This window comes from Balaenoptera physalus, assembly GCF_965194825.1.
Source record: "Balaenoptera physalus genome assembly, chromosome: 20".
Taxonomy (NCBI): domain Eukaryota; kingdom Metazoa; phylum Chordata; class Mammalia; order Artiodactyla; family Balaenopteridae; genus Balaenoptera; species Balaenoptera physalus.
This window is the reverse complement of record NC_138901.1, coordinates 45,064,054-45,083,173: the sequence shown is the minus strand read 5'-3', so window position 1 is coordinate 45,083,173 and position 19,120 is coordinate 45,064,054. Positions and strand designations below refer to the sequence as shown.

Sequence of the window (19,120 nt, the reverse complement as noted above, 5' to 3'; positions counted from 1 at the left end):
CTCGTTGCAATCAATGGGTGAAAAAGATCAGCCTCCCGCCTGGAGTATGCTCCAGGTTTCCTAGAGTGGGTGCCCTTTTGGACACTCTCCTGAACCGCTTGACAATCCAGCCCTCAGACCCATCCCCTTTTCAATGCTAGAGGAGGTCATCCATTGAGAGTCAGTCTAAGGAGGGACACTCAACCAAGTCAGTCTTGAACCTGGTGAGGATGGCAGATAATGACATGACACTTACTAAGTAATAAATTGTGTCCACAGGCAGCTTCATTATTTAAGAGACAACCTGGAAAGGTCAAAGGGTTGGGTCAGGTTTTACAGCCTGATCTTTGGCCTCTTGGGACCCCAGGGACCGAAGTGATAGGCTAAGTACAAAACTGCAGCCTGGGATCAAAGAACCTTTACTTCTAAGTGGAACTTGGTCATGAATTGAGAGGAAGCCACTAAGTGGACATGTGGTTATGAGGATGCTTGAGAACCTGGCCCAGGGTCTGCTACCAACTGCAGTTGCTCTCGCTGCCACCTTCCCTCTCTCTCTGCTGTCTGCATGTTCCATGTGTGTTCAGGCAGACAGAGGAACAGCTGAGTGTGTTTCCGAGCTGCGTGGTGCAGTGGTGAAGCTGAGCGTTGCCACAGCACTAGAAAGCACGGGGTGGATACAGGGATGGTTTCAGCCTCCAAGAACGAGGCTTTTTCCCCAACTCTCCCCAAGCCACCCAAGACATCGCGCGTGACATGTTTTCGGACCCTGTTTACTCCATTTAGAAAGGCTTCCAGGACTGCTGGTCCCTTCCCCCCAGCTCACACCTGCTTCCTCTTTAGCATACATAACACCACAGTCTGATCTTGCTGGGCTCTTTTGCACAGTGTTTCATACGGATAATACAAAACAACTCCCCCAGGGAAGAGAGCTCCAGTGGGTGCCAGAGGCAATGAGCCCTCCCCACGCCCCTCCCCCGCCCACCCCCAGGCACTCTTGGCTTTTCCAGAATCAGAGACAGCCCACAGCAAGCATAGAGGCTGTGTGCAGAGACTTGGTTGTAGCATTAAAAGAAACTCCGAGCAAGAGTCTGGTAGGCAGTGGCTCTGAGAGCCGGCGGGGAGTGGATGCATCACAGAGAAAGGTAGGGCGTGTCTTCATTAGGCAGAGGACCTCAGACAGGAGCTGACAACAGAGTCCAGTCTCTTTGCAACTGCAGTACCTGCCACCCCGAAATTACGACTGCAGTTTGGCTCGAGGCTCTGAGACTCAAAAGCTCTCGGTTCTCCCTTAAGGCGGCTCTGGGAGAAGCGGCCACACTGGGCTTCCGGAGGGTCCCACAGCACCTGATGTCCCAGACCCGCCTGGGAGCAAGGAGGTGTGGGCAGCTGCAACCAGACCGGTCATGCCAAGTTCTGCCTAGCAGCCCACTAATTAGGCAGACACAGAACCCTGGCAGCCACAGCTCTCCTCCCAGTCTTCCCCTGCCCCTCCAGGAAGCCCCGTCCTGAACGGGATCCACCTCCCCCTCCGCTCTTCCTCTTTACTCAGCTCCACTCTCCTCCTCCAGGCTTGCGGATCGCACAGCTGCTCGCCCCCTCCCCACACCACTCCTCTCGTATCCACGTATCCACGTTGTTAAGGGATCATCATACAGACAGCAAACGAGCCTTGGAGTTTCAAGCTGAAACTCGCAGACCAGCCAGCCTGCAACGTTTCACCCTCCCAGGCATCTCACTGACCATCCTGTGTATGGGTCTCCACCTAGACCCTCCTCTTTGGCCCAGGGACCCTGAACATCTCTTTGTTTTTTGACCTGCCAGCAGACCAGACAGAGACCCGGGGTTCCCCGGCCTCTCCTCTCCCCGCACGGAGCTCAGAATCCACACAGGAAAAGGAAGGAAAGAGACTTCCACACCTTTGCAGCATCACCTGCTCCAGCAAGCTCCCAAAGCCACTGGAACCATCCAGGCTGCCTGGGGCCCCGCACCCCCTTTTCTGGCAGCTTTAAGCTCCAGCCCAGCCCACAGGATGCAGTGCCTGATGCCACTTCCGAGCAGAGAGAGAGAGAGAGAGAGAAAATGCCACCTCGTCAATGACAAGCTGTTCCAATCACACAGCTCAGACACCAAGTGCCCTGGACCACGGACAGCTCAGGCCTCCTCCCTCTGGGTGGGTGGAAGGCAACTCAGCACCTCTGGGGTAAACGATCCGCCACCACGGCCAGGCCCCCTGCTCGCCCCGCACAGCTGACCAGACAAGAGTGCTCCAACCCAGCAGGCAGACCTCTCCGACCAGTTCCAACAACTCTGGCCAACTACCCTCTTGGCCTTCGACTGAGACACTCCTCTCTCTCCTGCTCCAAAGCACAGAGAGACCTCGAACCAAGCCGGAGACCGCCAGCGTGGCACTTCTCCAAAGGACTGAGCGCAAAAATGAGCTGAAAGCCAAGTACTCACTGTGGTGAAGTCCTGGTGGCCACACTCCTGCCCTTTGAACTTGCAGTAGAGCATCATATCCTTCAGGTCATGGCCCACGCGGTGCAGGAACTCCAGCATGCTGAACTGCTTGGGTTTGTAGTGCTTGAAGTTGGCCTTTTGCCGCAGGGCCTCCAGCACCGTGGGGTCAGCCAGGTGTGGGTCCGGGATCTGCAGGTTGACGTCCAACAGGGCGAGCAGCTCCCCGGCGTGGTACAGATCATTGGTGGTGAGCCTGGAGAAGCGGAAGCCGTTGAGGTTACAGAGGGTCACGGCCGGGAAGACCAGGCTTTGGGCCACCACCTCGTCCACCTTGGTGACGTGCTGGTAAGAGAAGTAGTAGGACACCCTCTCGGAGCTCTCCACCAGCAGCAGGCCCAGAGAGCCCACGAAGGCCACGGCCCAGAGCACACGCCGGATGGTCAGCGGCCCGTACACGAAGATGTGGCGGATGCCGTGGAGGGTGGAGGTGTTGGCGAAGATCTGGATGCTAGAGGGTTGCAGGCTACCCTCGCTGGGGCTCTCCTTGAGGTCCATGGGGACCCTGTGCAGTTCCGCAACTGGCTTCAGGTTGATCAGATTTCAGGGAAGAGTTCCCAGTCCTCGGGCTCTGCTTAAACCTTGACGTTCAAGGGAGGGAAGGAAAGGCAAGCATCAGGCCAGGTGCCGTGAGTTTATCCTGAGAGCCCCAGCTGCACGCTGCCAGGGGTGAGTGTTTATATAAAACCCATTCGAACTCTAGCTCCCGATTTTGTCCAGGCGATAAGGAAGGCTGGTTTTATTTAGGGAGACACCAAGGTGATGTGGAAGAGATGTGGGTGGGAAGGGAGAGCTTAGCCAATGGAAATAAAGTCCTCCCCCCTACACACGCCACTAGAGACAAGATTAAAAGCGAGAGCGAGGGAGAAAATGCTTAAAACAAGTCGCTCAGCAGCTCGGAGCCTGTTAACCAGTGCGTAATGCCCCGCGTTAACCATCCTGGGGATGTCAGGGCGGCCACGCTGATGCACTGCGGCCGGGCGCAGCGGCAGAGCTTCAGAGCTGCCGCCGCCGCCGCCACGGCGCTGGTCCTCTCCTCTCCCCGTACTGTTTTGGACTCCGGATTCCGTTTCTCGCCGCCGGCCTCCGTCCCTCCTCTCCTCCTCCTCCTCAAGGCCCCCTTTTTTTGGGCAGAATTCCAAAGGCAGGCGGGCCGCGGCTAGCGCCTCGGAGAGGCGGTAGCGCGCGGCCGCGGAGAGGCGAGGACCGGGAGGCTGGGAAGGATGCTGGAGGTTCGGAAAGGGACTCGTCTCTCCCCGCCCACCCACCCCGCCTCCCCGAGGAAAAGCGAGGACCCAGAGGGCAACGAGCGAGCCGGCCTCCCTCACCCCCTCCTCCACCAGGCTGTTGGGGGCTGGGAGAGGGCAGGCGCGGGGTGGGGGGCGGGGGGGGCGCTGCTGGGGGCGGGGGACCGGCGAAAGTTTCTTTTTGGTCTTTTTTGGAGGGAGCTAGTGGGGGCTTCTCGCCCAAGGTGGGGAACCAGCCCTGGGAGTGAGGACTTGACCGTCGCTCCCGTAGATGGCAGGAAGGCACTTGGTAAACTCCCAGGAGCCGGGTATGGGGGTGAAGGCAGCATTCCTTCGCACCCATATTTGCTCCCGGGTCAGACTCAGCCTGGGGTTTCCAGACGGGAGACGCTGGAAGCGAGGAAGGAAGGGAGCTGTAAAAAACCACAGTGCCTCTGCTGCCGGCGGGAAGGGGACATTCCAGGGAATGAGGTGCTGCCCCTAGGAGACCAAACGAAGAGCAACGTGTAGCCCCCCTCCCCCCCCACCCCCGACAGAGCTGTCAGGAGGTTCTGCATCTGAAAGAGAAAGACAGCTGGGGTTCCAGGTAAGGCTGGATGCCTTCCCTTTGGGCTGTGTGCCTGTGTGTGTTCTGCCCCAGGATTTGCCAGATGGAAACACAGCTGGAGCTGTAGGTGGGAGAGAGGGATTGGGCTTTCAGCCACCTACCTCCTTTTTCCTGAAAATCCACTGGAAGTCAGCTCCTGCTAGCAGGTGGGTGTGGCTTGCCCTGTGCCAGGGATCAGGAACCTATAGAATCAATGATGCTAAATCCCCTTCAGGAGGAAAGGAACAGAAAGTTCCAGTGGCCAACCCAGTGCACACTCCCAGTCTGGGGCAGAGCCACATGGAGGTGCCTTGCTGGGCCAACCTGGTGTCCCCAGGGCATGCCCAGCTTCAATAACACTCCTTGAGAAGAAGGCAGTTTAGGGAATGTCCCTCTTGGTTTGTATCTACTCTGAAATGTTTCTCTAACCCATCTGCCCTCTCGCTAAACCAGAGCCAAACCAGGAACAGTGTCCGGATGCACACTGGGGCAACACGTGGCATTAAATGAGTGGTTTACTGATCAAAGCTCAAAGAGCAGAAGCGTCCTGAATTAGCAAAATGACAGAGGCCAGTTAACCTCATGTGTGTGTCATCCCAGAGGTCCCAGATCCCTACCTGAGGGCTGCCTAGATGGGGATGGGGTTTTCAAAACAGGGGTGCCAAAGTTAGCTAAGACTCTGTCGTGTCAGGACCGGGTGAGGATGTCTTATTTCACTTAATGCTTTCAACCACCTTGACAGGTGTGTGTTATTACCCCAAGTATACACACGAGGAAATGGAGGTTCACGAGAGTAAAGTCACACAGCTCATAAGTGACGGAGCTGGGGCTTGAACTCAGGCACGTTTGCCTCCAAAACAGAGACTGAAAAGCAAAGCCAAGACACTCCTTCCCAAATTTAGGAAGAGGACAAACATTTCTACCCCACGTCCCCCAACACCACACACACACACACACACACACACACTCACAAACTCACCTTATACTACACACAGACCAGCTCCTCCTTCCACAGACGTGAAGCAGCCCTCCTCTTCCTCTCCACCAAGCCACATCCTTGGTGCCCATGTTTCTCACAGGAAGACTTCCCTAATGCTTCTTTGCAGTCTTTGGCTCATCAGCCTTTTCAACAAGTCTGTGGATCTCTAACTCCATACCAGACACTCTGTTGGTTTTGGGGAAACAAAGAGGAATGGGACACATTTCCCACCCTTGATAACTCACGGTTCAATGGGGCTGGAGCCAGCGTACGTTTGCAAACTGGCCCTGTACACACAGAAGGCAGGGAGAGACCGAAGAAAGAGGCAGCTGCTCCAGGTTGGTCGGTGGCAGGTTAAATAAGCAAGAGAACTTACACACGAGGTTAGTCTTGGGCGCTGCGAACGGAGTAGGTCTCTGCACCCACCACCCAATTGTCGAAGTTGATACAGAGGCCTTAAGTGGGCTCAGGCACGTATACCATCCAGATGGTCTCAACACCACCTTACTCTCTCGAGGCTGTGTCCTCAGGCAGCTTCTAGCTTGGGGAACGCACTTTCCAAAGACAGGGAAGCGTGAGGAAACTCTGATTGCCCTGGTCGCGTCCTCTGGATGACCTCCCCCAAGACTCCACCCCTCCTGACCCGCTCTAGTTTGCACGCGCCCCGCCCTCCTCTGAAACGTGCCCTGAAAGGTCAGCCCGGGTTTCGCTAGCATGGAGCTCGTTAGATGGTTATCTGGCTACATTGGAGGCAGATGCCACAGCAACAATACAGGCACATGCAAGAGAAGCACAGGTTAAGACAATAATTCCCCAAATCAGTGGAAGCTTCTCCCACCAAGAGCCTCCTGTTCAGAACCACTGATTTATAAGTCCCCTAGGCTGGGGGCCGGAACACTCAGGGCATCCACTTGTGGCCTTGTGTGATTTAGTAAAGACAACACAGTAGCAGACAGAAGACTCACCAGGTACGAACACACAACATTCTGCTTGGCTAATGGCACAAGTGCCTCCTGGCGAGGCAGTGAGGATGTCCAAGGCCATCCTATGTTGGAGGACAGCTTTTCTCATTAGAGACATGTCAGTGTTCAGGAAGGACAGGCTTGTTGGTCTTCATTCAAGGCTTGCTGGGGGGATTTAATAAGGGCCTCTGTGTGTGCTACAGTGTCCTCCAGGCTGATGGAGGGGACAAAGATGGCGGCCAAATGATGGTACCGGTGGGAAACAGAACGTGTGCCCCCGGCCTCGAGGAGAGGGAGGTGGCAGCTTTAGGAACTTGACCTGGTTGCGCACACCGTTCATCTTGGCCGGGGGGAGCAGCGCTGCCAGGTGTGAGGAGATGGACTGGGGGCGGGACAGGCCAGACCAGGACCCCACCTTTTCCCCTCAAAGCTGTGTGTTTCATTCCAGGTCTAGTGTGTTTCCACGGGCTCAGCCTGCAGCAGGACCACGGGATCCCAGGGGAGACTGAGTAGCTCTTCCTTACCCAGGGGTGCAAAGCGATCCACTCATCCCGATGGGATGTCCCACTGCAAATTCCAGTAGATGAAGCCTCTCCCAGGCGTGACGGGGTTTGGTGTTCTCAGCAGCACAGCAAGCTAATCCACGGTGAGAGTCTGGGCAATGGGTTGTCTCCCACCATTTCCATATCTTTACGGGATCGGGTGCCTCGGCAGGGGTCCCCAGTGTGGTATATGGGGCAACAGGCCCTTACCTGACCAAGGTGGTTCTGTTAGTAATTTTATCTGCTGCTTTAATATCCCATTTTTCCTTTCTACCGACCCTGCTGCTTGCAGGTTATAGGGGAGAAGGACCCCTCATTCACTGTTATTTCTTTTGCCCCATCTTGTACACCATGACCTTTGCAGTGTGACCCCCATCACTATCTATTCGATGATGGTATCCATCCACGGTACTCAGCCTCTCTAAGCCCCCCGGTGGTGGCAGCCCGGTTTGCACGGTCACAGGGGAAAGCTTGGGTTAGGCGAGACGCAGTGTCCACACAAACCAGGGCAAATTTAGAACCCTCACTCAACAGGAGGGGGCAAATATAATCAATTTGCCGATCTCTCACCAGTGGGTACTCCAGTGGACGGCCCCACTCTCCTTTGGCAGTTGCCTTGAGCATTGTTTAGAACACACAGGACATGCTGTTACTACATTTACCAAATCACTGTATTTCGAGGGCGACCCGGTGTCCTTGGCAACACACCATCCCACCGGAGCACCACGTGTCCACTCTTCCTATGCACCCAATCAGCTGTATCTACTGAAGGGCCAGTTGCTACGGCTTGTACCCAAGCTAGGGCATCAGCTTCCTGATCGCCAGGAGGGGTCAGTGCCTCCTGAGTCGGGACATGGAAACAGTGAGGACTGCCTCAGGCTCTTGCAGGTGAACCCAAATGTCTTTCCGCCTATCCTGACCCCACAGGGGCTTATTCATGATCATCCACCCCTAGGCTTCCCTTTGTCCAAGCCTTAGAACAGCCCTTTAGAACAGCCCAACCATCAGTGCAGGGGGTTAACAGCCAGGGCTCATGAGTGGTCACCAGCCAAGTCACTTGGAGTTCAGCCCTCTGGCTGCTGTGGTTCGTTCCTGTTTCCAGGCGTCTATGTACAAGGCATCAGAGGGAATTTCTCCCACTCCCTCCCTACAGGCCACAGGAATAACAGCAGGTACATTTGGAGAATGTACCTTCTCTACAGGGCCTAGGAGCACCTACCTTTCTAGAGACAGTGGGTTGGTGGGCAGGGTACTCCCCTGCTACAAATATATGTGTCACTTAGTCAAAGTTGGGGTTTGAGCCAAGGCAAGTGTGTAGATGGAACATATTCTCAACCTACCCCTTGATAGGAAGGGAAGTTCTTACCAGGATCTGCTGTTCCTTTGTGAGACTCAACCCAGAGGAGTACTGTGTACCCTGCCAGGACCTGTTGTTTTATGAGGGTATATTGGGTTTCTGCCCCCTCCCAGAGCTGGGACCAAAATCCTAGAGGTTCTCTCTCCTTCTGCTGTCTTTGCTGCAGTACCCAGCCATACCTCTAGGAGTCCCAGACACATCTAACTCAGATGATAGCCCTGCTCCAGAGATGCCCAGAACTTTCATCTGCTTCACTAGTAGTTTTGCCTTCTCAGAGGCGGCTCACCGATCTGATCCCCAGTCCCACACTTTACCAGGCGGTATAAGGGATAGGTGGGGGAAAAAAAGTCCTCCCAAACCCCCAAATCCCTACAGAGGCTGGTGTCTCTTTCATGTTCTTAGAGGTTGGATAGGCTTGCACCTTGTTAATCATAGCTTCTGGGACAACACATCTTACCCAACCAAACGACTCTCAAAAACCTAATGGTAGTGCCTGGCCTTGAATTTTTTTGTGGATTCACTGCCCATCCTCTCCTCACAGATGTTCCAGCAAAGTCTGCAGAAGGGTCCTGCTTCAGAGGCAAGTCTTCACATGTTAACATTCTATCATCAACATAATGGATCCATTTTACTGATGTGGGGAAGGAAAACAGGGACAGGTCTCGGGCTACCACCCATGACACGTGGTGGGCTGTGCAGTAGCCTTGGGGAAGCCCTTGAAAGGTCCACTGGTGCCCCTCCCACGTGAGGGCAAGTTGATCTTAGTTATCAGAAACCTGTACTTAGCAGAGTGTTTCATGAACCTTCAAGATGAAACACGTTTGCAGGAACACTTTTGCAAAAGCATCAGTGTAAAACAGTAATTGTCTGTAAATGACAAAAGACTTTAAAATGGCCCTGGTTAAAAGTTTGAGGAGAGTTTGTTATAATGCAATTGACATGGACGTTCGTTTATTTCTGTGACATACATTTTAAAGTTATGACTGATAATGTTATACCAGGACATATCAGGTTTTTAGGAATTTCATACAAATATACCGTAAAGAAAGTTTAGCATTTATTTATTTGACAGTGCTTCCCATGTAATTTAACATATTTTTAAAGCCTAATTAGTTTAATATCCCTCTTTTATAAGGAGAAAACACATCTTTTGAGATATTCCAGGGACCATCTGGAAAATTCCAAAGTTAGTTCAAGGTCAATAAGAATTCATTTAGGATTTGATTTTTTAGGAAGTTTGTCAAAAATATCAAAAGGTTTTAAAATGCTGGATTAAATAGGATCGTGGTTCCCTGTGAAACAATAGTTATCCATTTAACCAAAGTGACAGTTGAAGACTTCAAAGGCAAATGCAGAAAGTTACATAGTTTAAAAAAAATCTTAGCTGTTTTAATAGAGAAAACTCAGTTTCTTAAGTAATCAAAGATATAATAAAGATAACATGAAGCACAGGAAATTATTCTGATAAAACACAGAATCTTTGTTTTCTAGGCAGATTATTTAAAAGGGAAAGAAAAACCTTTCACAATTCTAAGTATTAATCTTCTCTTCACATTAGTCCAAGAAAACTTTGTTCTTCTAGCAGATGAAAGAAAGTTAAGTTTTAGTTTTACATAAATATGCTATTGATATTAAAGCTTATTTTTCTTTAAGCCAATTAAATAGAGCTCTTTTACAAATTAATTTTGGCAATACACTCCAGAGGTGCAAAAAAAATCACATATATATAACATTTATCCATAGACATACATAAACACTCAGACAGACACAAACAGAGACCCCATAGTTTTCATTCCAAAACTTTAGCCATGGCACAACAATATAAAACTCACCAGTTTATAAATAACAGTTGAATCCAAATGCTGTCTCTAACTGACAGAACACGTTCGGGTTACCCTCTCAAATGACTAAAGCTTTTTACTGATATTTGTGGAGAAGACTTTTAAAATTTGTATTTGCCCTTGACAAACAATCTTATCGAGGATGTGGACTAGATTTGGGGCAAGGGGTTTTCTATAGCAGTCTGTATTCTTTTTTTTGTTTGTTTGTTTTGTTTTTGTTTTTGTTTTTGTTTTATTTTATTTATTTATTTTTAACATCTTCATTGGAGTATAATTGCTTTAAAATGGTGTGCTAGTTTCTGCCCTATAACAAAGTGAGTCAGCCATACATATACATACGTTCCCATATCTCCTCCCTCTTGCATCTCCCTCCCTCCCACCCTCCCTATCCCACCCCTCCAGGTGGTCACAAAGCACAGAGCTGATCTCCCTGTGCTATGCGGTTGCTTCCCACCAGCTATCCACCTTACGTTTGGTAGTGTATATATGTCCATGCCACTCTCTCACTTTGTCACATCTTACCCTTCCCCCTCCCCATATCCTCAAGTCCATTCTCTAGTAGGTCTGTGTCTTTATTCCCGTCTTGCCACTAGGTTCTTCATGACCTTTTTTTTTTCCTTAGATTCCATATATATGTGTTAGCATACTGTATTTGTTTTTCTCTTTCTGACTTACTTCACTCTGTATGACAGACTCTAACTCCATCCACCTCACTACAAATAACTCCATTTCGTTTCTTTTTATGGCTGAGTAATATTCCATTGTATATATGTGCTACATCTTCTTTATCCATTCATCCGATGATGGACACTTAGGTTGCTTCCATGTCCTGGCTATTGTAAATAGAGCTGCAATGAACATTTTGGTACATGAGTCTGTATTCTTAAAAGCCTCTCCCCCCATCTTTTTTTTTCAGTCCCAGGCAACTGTGAGCAGTGTTTACATTTCAAATACATGATGAGATTTACAACTTCAAGGGACAGAGAAAGAATGCAAGTTTTCTCCTAGGAGTTTTGGGGTCCATTTCTCTATTGTCAGAAGTCTAGGGTAATTACTATTTAAATTTTTCCTTTGCATTAGGGGTCTGAGGACTCCGGTTCATTGTCAATCATGGTAACATCCTCCCCTTCTATCTATTTACTTTCCCAGGTATTCTGCCTCTTACCTAATCAGGCTTTGTCTCAAGTGCTCAGAGTTTCATCTGCCGCAGCAGCTCGTGCCCTCCTAGCTTTGCAAAATAGCACACTAAGTCTCCATCTTATTATTCTGCTCTCCCACCTTGTCTGCAGCCCTAAAGCTAGCACAGCACTAGATGCCTGCATATCCTTCTCTGACCTCAGCTCCTCCTCCAAATTTCTAACTTGAGCTTTAGCCACTAGTTGGGTGGGTATCAGAGTCCAGCCGAACTGTCCACAGTAGGGGCCAACGATCTGTTTCTCTTCTTTGTCACAGGGCACTATGTGCAGTTCATCAGACAAGCACATTAAAGCAGCTGGCATTTCCTGGGTGTCCAGATTTCCCCTGTGGATACCTCTTTTCCAAGACCCATTTCTCTGCTTTCCTGGCTGGCTCGCCAATTGTTGGTTCTCAAACGGCCCCCATACATGGAGGGCAAGGAGAGACCAACGAAAGAGTCAGCCACTCCCAATTGGTCGGTGGCAGGTGTAATAAGCAAGGGAAGGCTTACTGGGGGGCTGCAAGATGAGTAGATCTCCACTCCCACCTGCCAAATCTTAATGGTTTACATAGAAGCCTTAACTGGGTTGAGTCACACGACCTCACTCTCTCAAGGTTGTGCCCTTGAAATAGCGCCTAGTATGGGAATGGTGGGTGAAATGTACCTTCCAAGGACAGGGAATCTCTAATTGCCTGGGTCTAGCTGATTGAGCCAACCAGCAGTCACGTCTTCTCAGTGACCTCTTCCAACAGGTAGAGAGACACAAGTCCCAGTATAATACATACGGTCCTTTCTCTACAGCAAGGAGAGCAAGAGAAATGGGTTCCTTGTCTAGCAATGCCCAGCTGGAAACCAAGTTCCTCCATCCCCACCATGTTCCTTCCACCCCAAAACTTACCTGTGCTGCCTTCCACCCTCTGTCCCCACATCTCAGATCTGCTTCTCCCCTTGAAACCTCTTCTTTTCACACAATTATATTTTCTCTCAGTTCACACCCCACACATGCTTTCTCTTGTGTGCAGAAATGGATCTCCAAGCTGTTCTAATTAACCTCTCCCCCATTAAAACTTGTTCACTTGTTAAAGTCCCCACTGGTGTGTTTTGACCACTACAAACATAACACAGCTGCACAACATGGCAGAGTCACGCAGTCACCCTGAATTTGAATCGCCAATCTACTGTGCCTCTTATTGTTCTGTAACTTTGGGGAAGTTACTAAAACTTTCTGAACTTCAGTTTCCCCACCTCCAAAATGGTGAGAATTATAATGGCTCCCTCATAGCATCTCTTGTGCAAATGAAATGAAATACAGCTTATAAAGTCTCTGATACAATTTAGACACTTAGCGATTGGCTCTTGATGATTATGCAAGGAAGGTTCTTTCCATGTGGGTGTTCCCTTCCAGGTGATTGGGGGACCATTTAGAGCCCTTGAAAGTGTCATTTTCCCGGAACACTACGTACCTGAGGGTATCACCATCCCTACCAGTAGGTCAAAGTGATAGAGAGCCTTCCTGGTCAGGGTCAAACATATTCCTTATTCTGTTCTGCTTCTTCTTCATGCCCTCAAGTTCCTCTCAACATCTTCCGAAATGGCTCTCGACCAAAGTTTTCCCAAATGGCCTAGGCATTTGGGGGTAAGGTGGGAGGATCAGGGGAGAGTGGCCATGATGGTGGATTTCATTACCGAGCATTTGGCTCTGTACTTGACGCTGTGTGGATGTTATCAATAACAGTGAGAGAGCAGTACTCCCAAAGCCCATTTTACAGATGAGAAAGCCTAGTACGCAGAGGAGAGCTACCTTGCCCAGAGTCTCACAGCTAAAACATGGCAGAGCTGATAATCAAACCCAGGAATGTCTGAATCTAAAAGATATGTTCCACGACCCTAATAAAAAAGGCTTCCACAAGGTCTCAATAATGCAGACCATCATGGTGCCAGCTTTGAATATGAAACATCTAAGTCATAGAATATCCTTCAAGAAGTACTGCTGCACAGTTTCCTGGTGTATATAGGAATTCAACTTGATGGCTAATAAAATGTTGCTACATGGCTCTTGTTAAAGACCCTCTTTAATAGATAAGACTCCTTTGCAATTAGCAGTCTGGTTTATATACAGACGTCAGATAGTCCAGGATCCTTAAAAATGCTTTTGTGGTGTTCGGTTGGTTAAGGATTTCTGTCTTCTGATTTACAATGCCCATTCACTTAGCACTCTGGGGTGTGTAGAGGTACAAGGGGATGGGGTTTAGACTGGGTCTATGTGGCCCAGACTTTCATGCTCTCCCTTAATTTTGTATAATGATGGTCTTTTTGATACAGGCAAACTAAGTATGACTAAACACTAAAAAGATTTTCCAGATAAATTTATTTGCAAATAAAATAATTTAACTCCCTAATAGACAATGTGCCCAGATTTTTGCTGTGGTAAATGTATTCACTTATAAGTGAATAAATGAACACATGGATGAATTCACTTTCTTTGGCATTGAGGCTGCTTTACCGAGATGCAAGGAGAGGGACCCTTTCCTAACCCTGGGGAACCTGGGCCCTGTCCAGAGCCCAGAGCCTGGAGCCCAAGGAAGGGGAGGGGACAAAGTGCCACCCCCCTGCCTCCAGTCTCCTGCAAATAGTGACAGGAGGAGAGTTAGGAAGCTGAGATCTACAATCAGCTTGAATGCTAATTAGCTACTTAACGTTTGCTAGATACAAGTTGCTGCCACCATCACTCCCTAATTGAAAAAAAAGAGATGCATTCCTTTCTAATATACAGATGGCATTATTAATTATTATTTCAAACTCAGAGGGGCCTCAGTATACAACTTTTTCTCCTGGCAAGCCATTCCCCTAAAGAAAGGGTAAAGATCAATTATTATAAACCAAAGCATTTTTCTGCTGTTGGTTGGTTTATGAATAAACACCTCATACAACAACTATTCCCATTTAGTTACTTCAGTGTACACATAGCAAATAATTTGTCATGAAGGGTATACCAGGCAGGGGCATTAAGCAAAGCTGGGCATAAGTGTAGCTTACTGAGATTTTATTTATAGTTGCTTTATTTTTTTTTTTCTTCCGGGTGAAAACTACAGAAGCCAGGGCACACAGAGTGGACTTTGGGGGCTCAGCGGCCAGTTGATCCGAGTCCTGAAATGGATACAACCTGCTGTGTGGCTATCGGAAAACGAGGTGACATCTCTGTGCTGTTTCTTCATTTGTGCTAAATCATCGCGGAAGCCTCCTCCTGCGCCAGCTTCCTCTGCCGCCGCAATTTGACACAAGCCCTGACCAAATCATAAATGCCTAGTTAATGGGATAAAAATGAGTTTGAATCTGGGATTCTGGTCATTAACCCCATGTCACCATCTGCTGGAGCAGTGGGATGACAGGGCCAGGTGAATTCGAATCACCCAACGCTTGTTAAACATGCAGGTTCTGCAGATTCTTGCTCCGTTCCCCCTCCCATCCCCTTCACCTCTCTGAATCAGACTCTCTAGGGGCGGGGCCTAGAAGGCGGCTCTCTTCCCTTACGGGGTTATGGAGGGCACATTGGGTACCCCACCCAGACCCAGCCATGTCCCAGGGGCTCTTCCTCTCTATCAGGCTTGCCAAGCTGGTTTTGCCTTTGCCTTTCCCTCTGCCTGGGCAGGTTTCCCCCGTGGCTGGCTTCTGCTCATAAATCACCTGATTGGAGAGGCTGTGGCTGGCCTCCTGTCTCCAATCTCCACCCCACTCACTATGCCATCACATGCTCCCTTTTCTTCTCAGCACTCATCATTTTTGTGAAATTCATCTCATCTCCTTGTGAATTATCTGTTGCTTCTACTGGAGCATAGGCCCTTCACTCCACCCCCATCCCCAGCGCAGAGACCCTGCCTGGCTTGTTGGAGGCTGTGCGCCAGCATGAGGGACGAGGGAGGGGCTTGTTAATATGAGCAATCGTGAATAAATGAACACCGGATGAATTCCCTTATCTCTGATGCTGATGCTGCTTCTCTGAGATGCAAGAATGGGGACCCTCTTCTGACTCTAGGGAAACTGGGACCTGCCCTGAGCCTTGTTCCTGAGGAAGGTGAAGGGCAGCTCCTGCCTCCCAGACCCGTTCACTGTGTCCCCAGCACCCAGGGAAGACCTCAGTGGAGCCACAGCCCGTGCATTCAGCAGGAGTCTATGCACCCAGAGGATCTCAGCTGGGGTTTTTTGACCAGAAAATCCTGACTTCAAGGGTATTGACTAAGTTCTCCTTAACTTCATGGTCTACAGATTCATGGGTCCTGGTGAAAGTTGAGGTCAGGTATGAACTACATGCTAGTTACCTACCCAACTAAGAGGTTGTTGCATCTGACTCCCCCTGACTTTGCATGGACAGCTGACCTTGACACTTCCCATACAAGCTTCTCTCCACTTTCCTAATCAGATAGGATAATGACATCATAAAGAAATAACTAAACAATACGTGTTTAATAACAGTTTGCCAGCGTGAAATAAGGAAGACAAGCACAAGAGGGCCTCCAAGCTCTTCCTTACCCTCAATCAATTCTTGGATAACCAGAAGTTAGCTTTTAATGAGTCCTTGCCCCTTCGTACAGAATCAGTGGCTGCTTTCTCTTATTTAGTTTGCTTTCAATGAGACACACCGACCTGTAGTTCCTTAGTCACCTACAGCCTGCCCCTCCAGGTAGGCCGAGGAAAACTCCCAGACCATGCTCATTTTTATCCTGTTTAAAGACACAAAAGTCCTCTCTCATATAAATGAAGCAGGCCTGGCTCAAATCTACCCCATGGGTAGAAGCAGGTACCCAGGGCACCAAGGCCCTGATTTCTGCTTTGATTTCATGTCATTTCCCTTATCCTCAGGGTGTGGAAGTCTGCTCCACCCCACCTCTCTCCTGCCCACCCTCTGCTTTATGTTTTTCTTCTCTAGGTCTTCTTTTTTTTTTTTAATATATTTATTTATTTATTTATTTATTATTTTTAGCTCTGTTGGGTCTTCGTTTCCGTGTGAGGGCTTTCTCTAGTTGCGGCGAGCGGGGGCCACTCTTCATTGCGGTGCGCGGGCCTCTCACTATCGCGGCCTCTCTTGTTGCGGAGCACAGGCTCCAGATGTGCAGGCTCAGTAGTTGTGGCTCACGGGCCCAGTTGCTCCGTGGCATGTGGGATCTTCCCAGACCAGGGCTCGAACCCATGTCCCCTGCATTGGCAGGCAGACTCTCAACCACTGCGCCACCAGGGAAGCCCTCTAGGTCTTCTTTATTTCGTGTTTTTGTCTTTGTTCATCCTCCTCTTTGAGTCTGCCTCTGTTCCTCTCTCCCCTGGAAGGAAGTCGGAGAAAGAAACCACTGCTGTTTGTTTTTGCTCTGTCTCTCCATCCCCAGAGCCAACTGCTTCCCACATAAGGACAAAGTAAATGGAAATGCCCTGAAATCAACAAGCCACAGACAGGCTTTCAAAAAAAAACTTTATTAGCACTGCTCTGGCCTCAGGTGAGCCTTAGAAGACCAGCCAAAGAAACAGAGGGCCAAAGAAGCTGGTCCTGCCTTGCTGCTGAGTGGAACTTCCTCTCCCCCTTGTGGTTACAAGTGCTTCTGATCTTCTGGAACAAGTCATTCACGGTGGTGGTATTTTATCTAAACTTGATCTCTTTTTTTTTTTTTTTTAATTATGTCTTTGTCTTTGACATTTGACAATTTTTAAAAATTATTTATTTATTTATTCATTTATTTATTTATGGCTGTGTCGGGTCTTCATTTCTGTGCGAGGGCTTTCTCTAGTTGCGGCGAGCGGGGGCCACTCTCCATCGCGGCGCGCGGGCCTCTCACTATCGTGGCCTCTCCCGTTGCGGAGCACAGGCTCCAGACGCGCAGGCTCAGTAGTTGTGGCTCACGGGCCCAGTTGCTCCGTGGCATGTGGGATCTTCCCGGACCAGGGCTCGAACCCGTGTCCCCTGCATCGGCGGGCAGATTCTCAACCACTGCGCCACCAGGGAAGCCCCTTGATCTCTTTCTTATTTCTCAGCCTCCTTGACTCATCAACCCTCTCCCCTAACCACCTACCTTCTTGTATCAGTGCCCACCCCTCCTCTGCCCTGTTCCCCTCTCTATTCGTCCACCTGCTCTTTTCAAAAGGGTTTCACTGTGTGGATTGGGGTGCACTTCACTTGGGTACCTATTTGCATTTGATGACTTTTCTGTATCTCCTGCATGCATTTCCATTCCATTTATTTACTCCCTAGCTCTTTCATAAAACAACATGAAATCAAAGCAATGAACTAGGAATAAGAAAGAGGTAAACAGGATTGAGGAAAAAGGGAGCAACACATTTATGTTTATCATCACGTTCGTCTTCTTCTCTGCATCTATATGCGTCCCACTACAGATTCATAGCACAGGTTTTAGCGTGTCCAAGCCCGCGGTCAGCACTTGAAGGGAATAAAGAAGTAGAAGGAGGTAGAAAGCATAGCCCTGCTCCCATGGAACTTTTCATCTCACAGGCGAAGCGCTCATAATGTCTTATATCTGTATCACACTTGACGTGAAGCTCTTATGCAGGCATTTTCCTATCTGATTTCTGTAAGCAGAAGAGGGCCATTGTTTCCATGATATGGAAGAAGAAACTGAGGCTCAGAGAGTTGAAGGACCCTGATAACATAGTAGGAATATCTGGGCTCACATCCCAGTTTCCTGACTCCAGATTTCATGTCTTTCCTACTCTGCTATTATTCTAACCAAGCTCCTTCCTGACACTTCCCAGAGCTATGACACGGTGAAGATGTGTGGCAATGCTATGTTGACTGGCCATGACAAGAATTGTTGGCTCTAGGGAAAATGAAATCAATGAAGGTTGGAGAAAGCAGCAAGGAAGGATGGGCGGCGGGAGATGGAGTTGGCAGAAGAGACATAAATTGGCCAGAGGGCTACACTGGGGAGTCCTTTCAGACCTTGTGTGTCCTTGTGTGTGTCATCCAAAGGGCCATGGAGGAGCTACAGAGAGGCTGAGTTTTCAAACGCTTATTGTGGAAGGAGTAAGAAAGAGGTAATTGTCTTTTCCCTTAATCTCTGTTTATACAAATATAAATGTATACATATGTATATGTCTCCTTTTTCCATATCTGATTATGCCTTCAAATAGCAAGGATTTTATAGCCTGCTAATTTGGTCCAGGTGCTTTGATAAAGCCTGTGGGAGGACATCAACAAGTAAGAAACACCATTTCATCGTTGTTGGAGTAGGTAATTGACGAGGTGTGACTGCCAGTTGACCCTCCACCTGGCCCCAGGCAATGAGAGGCCCCTCACCCCTCCTCTGTCCTTGGAATGTACGTTTTGCTCACTGCGCCCACAGTGGGAGCCGGTTACAAGGACCAGGCATGAGAGAGCAAGAGGTGTTGAGACCATCCGGATGGTGTACGTGACTGAGCCCAGTTAAGGCCTCTATATAAACTTCTAAGATTCTGGTGGGCAGGTGCAGAGATCTACTCATCTTGCTGCGCCCAAGACAAGCCTCCTCTGTAAGTTCCCTTGCTTGTTAAACCCGCCACCAACCAACCCAGTGTGGCTACCTCTTTCCTTGGTCTCTCCTTGCCGTCCACGTTCAGGGGCCAGTTTGTAAATTAATGGTTGTCCCCAGGGAGTGGGCAGGGCAGGGGTCTGTGCATAATGCAAAGAAAGCTGGAGATTGTGGGATATCAGGGGCGTGGCATTGAAATGTCCTATTAAGTTCTCTGTACAAATTGGATTTCCATGGAGGGAAGGGATCAACGTGCATTGGGAGCCAACATCTCATTTCATCCTATGAGGTTATTCTGCCCATTTTACAGACAAGAAGACTAAGGCTTCAAGAGGTTAAGTAAATTGTTGTGGTCCCACCGTTGGTGTGGGAATGAGCTTCCAATGAGAGTCCAGGGTCACTGAATCCTGCTGCTGCCCATGTGCCTCGAG

General features: G+C 49.4%; 1 protein-coding gene across 1 annotated transcript in view; it reads right to left on the bottom strand.

The window, feature by feature from the left end:
- The window catches only part of ASIC2 (acid sensing ion channel subunit 2), a gene marked incomplete at its 5' end in the record, with an annotated part of 1,029,497 nt that extends 1,025,899 nt beyond the window's left edge, over positions 1-3,598 (bottom strand). The window contains one exon of the mRNA XM_082443709.1: positions 2,437-3,598. Coding sequence (XP_082299835.1) covers positions 2,437-2,991 — 555 coding nt within the window. The remainder of the gene's footprint in view (positions 1-2,436) is intronic.
- Between the last annotated feature and the right edge of the window lie 15,522 nt (positions 3,599-19,120).